We start from the raw sequence: 8062 nt of genomic DNA, 5'->3' as shown, positions 1-8062 counted from the left end.
CCCACTTCACAGCACCTACCAACATGGTGCTTGAACAAGCCAGTTCTTCGCCAGCAATGTTGCTGTTTGCACCGGGGGGCATAAACAGGGCCGTAGCAGGGGGTGGGGCACTGGGGGCACGTGACCCCCCCCATATTTTCTTAATGTTTCTGTATTGTGTCCCCCCAATCTTACGTGTCCTGCTACGGCTCTGCTAAAGGTGTCTACCGGCGTGATGTTTTTAAGGAAGAAAAACAAATGCAGAAATCTGGTTTCCAGAGTACATTATAGTTATTATATCTCGCCACTTAGCAAAAAAAGGGTCGGTAAATCTCGCGAGACTTTAATTTCGTGATTTGGGGGGCAAAATTGTAATATGTCACAGGCTTTTTTCCTCGAAATCTTAACACAACAAAATTGTAGAAAAAAAAACAATTCTGTGCTTGACTGCGTTTTCCAAATATTTACATATTATTTTTTTAAATGCAGTGACTATATGCCCGACAGTCGGGAAAGGTCCTCTCAATGGATTGATTTTCTCAATGGATTTGTTTTCTGAGGGACGATAACTAGCGAAATTCACTCGAAAACAATGGTTTCTAAATTTTTAAATTTAGTTTCTAAATTTCCCTCATGGATTGATGAGGGAATTTTAGAAAAAAGACAAAAGAATCTTTTGTCTTCTAAATTTCCCTCTACATCAATGCATTAGAGTAATTTAGGATGCTTGTCTTCTAGTTTCCATCAGGGAAACAAATAGGCGGCAGCTTCTTGATTAGCCCAGGAATAGACCCTGCGCCAAGAGACCAGAGTATTTGTCTCGTGATACCTAAACAACGTGTGGGACGATTTTGATTGCTGTACGCATGCGTGCCAATAACGTCAAAAAAACTAAACTGTAAATATGTAGAGCAACTATGTAAATCAACTATGTTCGTAATCAACTATTGTTCGTGAAAATGTGTTGGTCTCTAGAGGGATAAAAAGAAGAATGCGTATGCAATGCCCTGATCCATTGAACCGTGCTTGCTCGTCCAGCCTAATATTTCTCGTAGTTGCGAGTTTATTTCCTCGGTGATCATGATACTACAAAGTTATAGCATGGCATTTCGGGGAATTTATTGATTAAATGTCTTCGCAACCTCGGGATGACTAGTTATGCGGCGTCGAGACTTCAACTAATCATTCCTCGGTTGCGGGGACATTTAATCACTAAATTCCCCCCGTGCCATGCTATAACTTATCATAAACCCTGAGTTCAAAGAATTCTATATTTGTTGAAAAAGGGCAAGCAAATCTGAATTGAGACTGGTTATTGGTTTTAAACGTTGTTTTTCTTTGGCGGCTATGTACACTTATAGAATCGTAATTTTAGTGGCACTTTGGAATTTTCTACAATATCTTGCTAAATGTCGACAGTTCTCAATTTGTTAAAATATCACGGTACATTGTCAACCTTGTGAGCTCAAAGTATCATATATTTGTTTAGAAAGGGCAAGCGAATTTGATGAGCTTTGTTGAAAAATAACACTATTTCTAAATATTATCAAGGGCTAGAGACTATCAGAATCAAACACACAAATCTTTGTCACAGATTAATTTAATCATTTAATATCATTTTTTAATTTTACATTTCGCACTCTTAGAACGGGTTTTGGTTTGTATTCTCTTTCTGTGACAACTACCTGATCACACTGTGTCTATATCGTTATTATGAAAATAGCTATAGTATTAATACCATTAAGCACAATATAGCACTTTAATTATTTACATTTCATATGGCCTGGTATTTTTCCGTTTTTAAATAGAGTATGACAAGGATGATGATGACGGTGGCGATGAGATGATGATGGTGGTGATGAGATGATGATGGTGGTGATGAGATGATGATGGTGGTGATGAGATGATGATGGCGACGGGATGATGATAGTGGCGATGATTATGACTGTTATGACGACTGATGGATAACGATGCAATCATAGTGTTAGTGATGCAATCATGATGTTGGTGCAATCATAGTGTCGGTGATGTAATCATTGGTGATAAAATCATGACGGTGATAAAATTGGTGATAAAATCATGATGTCGGTAGTGATGATGATAATAGGGACCTTAAGAAAGGACGACGGGAACGTGGACGACGACGGAAGTAAAATGGAATTTGATTCAGAATTCAATAACAGCATGTGAAAATGTTCTGTCTGATAAATTTCAGCCGCCTTCCATAAAACCAACTCCAAGTTTCAACGTCAATTGACTTTAAACTCCATTAACTACGTTCCCTACTGTAGAAATGTCCTAAGTTTATTTTTATCTTTCTCTAACTATAATATTCTGCTTATTCCATACCAATTACATTATAATTTATTTCCAAACGCGAAAACCTAATTTTCGATCGCGTTTTCCTAGCCGTCGTCGTCGCCCTTGCTTAAGGTTCCTAATGATAGTAAAATTCTACCCTAAAATTTTTTAGTTGACAATTTTTATTTGCTAGTGTAGATGGAGCAAAGTTTGCAATTTTTATGTGGCAACTATAGTTGCTCAAAAACTAGCAGGTTTGCTTTTACTCTCGGCAATTAAAAATTGTCACACATGAAAATTACTAGTGTAGATGCCAACAAATATAGTTGTCAACTAAAAATTGTTAATGTAGATGGGGCTTTATCAAGGTCCGTTCTCACTTTCCTCACAAATCCCACAGGACTTGCCCCTCATATTTTATATCCACTGTGTACCATTTAGGGCCCATAAAGAACAGCAGTTATAGCCTCAAACGAACAGTATATCCGAGTCGTCCCCAGGGTCGTACGCAACATTGCGATTCTCAAACTCGTACATTCTAAGCTGTCCATTTTGCTTCATTTTCGAGTTGCTGGTCTTGCGATCCCGCAACTGCACGTCATCCCGAGGGTCATCCCGTTGGTCCCGCGGGACTATAGGACTGCCATTTTCACTCTTATTCATATCCTGTCTAATCGATATTTCCTGGATTTCTTTGCTGGAAACCTCATCCGGGGATTCCTGTTCATAAAACACGTCAGTGCCCGACCCGGAATCGTCCGAATCACCGGACGAAGGGCACACCTTACCCTCGTAAAACGACAAAGCGGAAACGCGGGGCGTGTCCACAGGAACAACCCGATCAAAGTGCGAGTAGTTCACTCGAAAACGACCCGCTTTCCAACTTGTGTGGTCGAGGGTGTTCTTGAATTCATACCCCCAGAGGATCTCTTCCCCGATGTACGAGGTCTTTGCTTGTGTTAACATACCCGTGGCCTCAACCGTACCCTCTAGTATCGCCACGAGCTCGAAATCACATGACCTCAGGTCCTTAGGGGTCATGGTGAAGAAAGGGCTCTCCTCGTCTATTACGTGGATTATAGTTAGCGGGAGGATCAGGAATATTGTATTGTTCCCATAATTCTGGTCATTCCAATCAATGCCGGTCTTCAGGTCCTGTTGGTAGAATGGTAGTACTTGTCCTTCCTTTGTTTTACGAGTCCTGAAGAGCTGGACCCGTATGTGACAGTGTAGGATTTGACTCTTACGAATGTCACCTACACGAAATGTGAGACACATTTTGCCGTCCCGTACACACACAAGGGCTTTCTTAGAGAACAATATCGTCTCCGCTCGATTACGAGGCCGAGATAACTTGGCGAAAATTAACCCCATAATCAGAGCATTTATAAGGAATCCAGAGAGAGACTGAATATTCAGTAGTATGATCGCTTCAGGGCACTCGCCACTTATCTGCCGACCTCCATAACCAATGGTTGTCTGAGTCTCCAGGGAGAACAGGAACGCTGTCACAAACGACTCGACGTTATGAACACAGTAATTACCTCCTCGTAAATAGGTGATCAGGTACCAAACGCATCCAAACCCCATCCAGCTTCCCGTATACGCGGTTATAAATAATAAACTAATCCACCGCCACTTGGAGTCAATCATTGTAGTGAACAAGTCAGAGAGATACATGCCATGTTTTTGGGCAACATCGGTTGCTACCACTTTAAGTCCGCCGTGTTTACCCACAAGTCTCGGACGGAGGCGTAATTTGTATTTCGATAGAACTCTGCGAAGTTTGCCATGTTTCTTAGACTTCCGTGCAGTCTTTGGACTTTGCTCCACTCCATAATCGCTCTCTGATTTTGTGTTGTGAACTCCGCTGTCGCTATTTCGCGGTTCGCTGCGCTCGTCTCTCTGCTCTCTCTCCAGCTCGAACGAAGCCATACTTGGAGTGCAGGACTCTTGAAGACGGAAATGATGTGGCCTCAACTCGTAATTCCTGTGAGAAAGATTACCACTACTTACGGAATGTTTCAACATGATGAGCTCTAAATGATGCTAAGCCTTACAGCAAACTTCTCTAAACTCTACCTGCAGACGTGAATACGAACAGAGAGAAGTCACGGGTTATCACAAGCCTGTCACAAGTGGACCAGGGGCCTGTGTTGCTGAAATGACTCTTATCACTGCAGTTGGCCTATTTCTGTCGGTTTATTGGCGCGCTACTGGTGAAAGAAAGCCGTAAACTGAGATTCGACACTTAGAAATTTGATCTTTCTTTAGCTTCGTGGTTTGACCCACTCTTTATAATCAACAGAACAAACATCACCTTCTCTTATAGCTTGAAGAACTCGCTTTGACTCTAAAAAGCCCTCGTAAAATGGCTTAAAACCCAGCAAAGTCATCAGTAAAGTCCTTGTGTGCCTTTGTACAACTACAAACTTCACGCATTGTTAGACAAGACCCCCTCAAAACAAATCATGCGTATATTTAATTGTAATTAGTTCTTTAATATAAGCACTTTATTTTATATGTTTACAAATAACTAGAAACTAGGACAATAAACTTTTTCTTTTGTAAATCGAAGGAGAATATCAACAAGACAGCAGAGATAATGTAAGCTCTTCTAAAGTATACATGTTGTTTGTTTTGGTCTTGTGTTGTTTAGCGCGGCAATTAAGAAGTCGAATTATCGGTCATTCTCCGAGACGCGATAATTATGCTTGAAATCTGCACGCTAAGAATTTCAATGCTTAAGTGCTGGCACAAAAAGCACGAAAGAATTCACAACAGGACCAGTGGAGAGTTACATAGTGTGACCACGGGAAGACAACCATGGGACATTGAGCCGGAAACGGGAAGCCACATGAGTAGCGCTGTCACGCATCAAATAACACGCAAAAATCATAACTTTGCAGTTCCGCAATTCTAAACTCCCAGCAACGGTAAACTGGTAAAGTATAATATGTGGCGCCTTTACAAAATAATAGTTTCCTCAGTGATTCTATGTTTCCAATTCAAGCACTAAAAATAGCTTATCATTGCCTGTGGTTTTTAATAAATCAGATTTATGAAAACAGATAGTTTGCTTAACGATTACAGCAACAAAAACAACACCAGAAAAACAACCATAATCAATCAAGTGGCACGACTCACTGCATTTGTTTCACATGTGGGCATTCTAACCTGCTCAACACCAAACATTCTGTTAATTTCCTCGACGTTTTACGGTCTGTACTGGAATCCTAAAAAGCCTTATTTCTAAAGCCCTTGTAAGTCCCTCGAATTACGTAAGGATCCTCGCTTACCTGCGCTATAGTCGATTGAGATCCAAATGCTTTTATAAAGGTCGGTTTATCACTCGAATCTCTTAGTAAATGTCGCTGACATGCGCCATGCTAACTAATGAAATCAATATTAGGGGGCTGGCGGGCTTGGAGAGATTTCCGCTTCCTTGACATGCAAGACCATATGGTCATTACTTCATGTAGGGTCAGGGATGGGGTTAGGCAGATAGCGGCAGTTTATGGGTTCTTACATGACGTACTAGCTAGTTAGCCTTCTCCGCAGGTATCACAATCCGGAAAGTAGCAAAGGAAATAAACTTCTCTAAAATGTTGGTTTTCTGTATGAATAGATAAATATCGGTCCCCCACGTTTGTCTTGAGCCCTGTTATATAACTAACGCTACCTAACGTATACTGGTATAGGGACGCTTGACATATAAGGACGCGCGTAACATATTCTTGGGTTGCAAATAACGTCATATCCACCTCATTAGATATGCGAAAGTACAGGCACGTGAAGATTGTCTAACATTTCGTACAAGTGCCGTGCACCTGTGAAAATGTCTTATGTTTGCGCTGTTTTCGAGCGTACAAATCGAACTTTCCAAAGAGGGGAAGGCTTCTTTAGGGTTCTGCGGAAAATCTTACGAAAAGGCGAAAGAATTTACAGAACAACGGCGTGAAAGCTGCGCGATTCGTCTCTCCAAATGGAAAGGAGCCAAGTCGAAAAACGCGAGTTTCCAGTATATTTTTTATTAAAGGTATGTACAATCCCAATGTCGTCTTTGGTTCTCTAAGTAATTTTGAAAAACTCCCTGCCGTTTTGCAGGGCAAAGAAGAGAAATCACATTTTTACTCTTTCGCAAAATTATAACCGTTTGATACCGAGGTCTTTCAATCATCCACAAACAAAAAAGTTGTAGCACTACATGTTTTTCTTAGCTTTTACCTGGTTTGAAGAATAAAAAGAGGACTGCAAGCGAAAGATGAGTGAAGGATAAAAGTGGAAAATCTGTTGAAAAATCTACTTTTTTTTAGAGAATGCAGGGGATGACTCCGTTAAAAGATCACATTTTTTAAAAATAATGTTATTACATTTATGGTTGACTGTTTATTACATTTATGGTTGACTGTTTATTACATTTATGGTTGACTGTTTATTACATTTATGGTTGACTGTTTATTACATTTATGGTTGACTGTTTATTACATTTATGGTTGACTGTTTATTACATTTATGATTGACTGTTTATTACATTTATGGGCGATGTGTTATTACATTTATGGTTGTTTTAACATTTATCCGTGACAGTTATTACGTTTATGGTTGTTATAACAGTTATGGGTGTTATTACATTTATGGGTGAAATGTAACTGCAAGCCGTGGTATAAGCATCGTTTTATATCTTTAGAGACTATGTTTTATAGAAAATACCGGTAGAACGTTCAAAGATTCCTAAGGAGACGCAGTGTTGCAATGACCATGCGAAATAATTTTATATAGAAATTTGATTAAAAAATAATAATAATAAAAGACACACAAAAGAGCTAAGTCGAAAAGGTATCTGATGTTTTTTCTCCTTCTGAATAACCACCAATGGCAGATGCTGGTGATGTTTGCGTAGGGTCAGATTTTATAATCTAAGGGTTTCAATCATTCAATACCATTTTTTAATTAAACGTTTTTAATGATTTTTTGTTTTATACATTCTGAAAGCTAATAGAACAATACCTGATAAAAGGCTACACCCTCATATTCTGTAATAGATATTGTTCATAAGTAACAAGGGTAGAATGTACTAATTATTGGCCGTTTTTATACTAGAAGACGACTAAGACGTCTAGATGACCTTATCGCAAAATGGTAAAGACGTCTGGTATAAAGGCGTGACGGCCACAAGAGGGCCTTTGGTGAGAAAACACGATTGGGAACTGGGTCCCAGTACGATCATTACGCGGGAAAGTCTTTGTTTGTTTACGTTTTCGCGCCAAAATGCTCCAAAAAAGCTGCAGACCTGCAGCTGCATCTCTTTTCTGGACAAAGTAAAAGAACAAGAAAATTGATGCTTCTTGATCTTGAAGATAGGATGCTAGCTGTGCAAGCGATGGCCATATGTGGCGTTTCTCTAAGTAAGAAACCAAGACAGGAAAGAATTGCGAATAAGCCTAGAGATGACTCATGGTGGCGATCTGGCTACCAGAATTGGTATGACAATGTATTTAAGAAACGTTTTCGTGTCAAAAGAGATACCTTTGCCTACCTCTCGGAGAAATTAGGCACTTGATTGAGAAACAACCTACCCGCAAGAGCCAACATATGAGAAGCAGTTAGCAATATGTCTTTACAGGTTAGACCATAGCTCCTCCCTTTGCACTGTAGGAGACCTATTTGGTGTTGCTGAATCTACTGCATCAATAATTTTTAACAATGTTTGCATTCAATTAATCATGACGCTCTATGACAGATATGTGTGCTTGCCAAAAAACACACAGGAATGGACAAA

General features: G+C 39.8%; 1 protein-coding gene across 6 annotated transcripts; it reads right to left on the bottom strand.

The window, feature by feature from the left end:
* Nucleotides 1-1563: 1563 nt before the first annotated feature.
* LOC5509571 (G protein-activated inward rectifier potassium channel 3) lies at nucleotides 1564-5763 on the bottom strand. Of its 6 annotated transcripts, none has more exons than XM_032378505.2 (2): nucleotides 5580-5763; nucleotides 1564-4270 (listed from the first exon to the last, which is right to left on the bottom strand). In XM_032378505.2, exon 2 carries the CDS (start codon nucleotides 4213-4215, stop codon nucleotides 2749-2751), a length of 1467 nt encoding a protein of 488 aa, XP_032234396.2. In that variant the 5' UTR covers nucleotides 4216-4270; nucleotides 5580-5763; the 3' UTR covers nucleotides 1564-2748. The 6 variants fall into 6 exon arrangements, with proteins under 6 accessions (XP_032234396.2, XP_048576131.1, XP_032234395.2 ...); XM_048720174.1 differs by lacking the exon at nucleotides 5580-5763 and adding an exon at nucleotides 5458-5554; XM_032378504.2 differs by lacking the exon at nucleotides 5580-5763 and adding an exon at nucleotides 4363-5402.
* Between the last annotated feature and the right edge of the window lie 2299 nt (nucleotides 5764-8062).

Source organism: Nematostella vectensis, chromosome 12, assembly GCF_932526225.1.
Source record: "Nematostella vectensis chromosome 12, jaNemVect1.1, whole genome shotgun sequence".
In the NCBI taxonomy this organism is placed as follows: domain Eukaryota; kingdom Metazoa; phylum Cnidaria; class Anthozoa; order Actiniaria; family Edwardsiidae; genus Nematostella; species Nematostella vectensis.
This window is presented reverse-complemented; position numbering and strand designations above follow the sequence as displayed.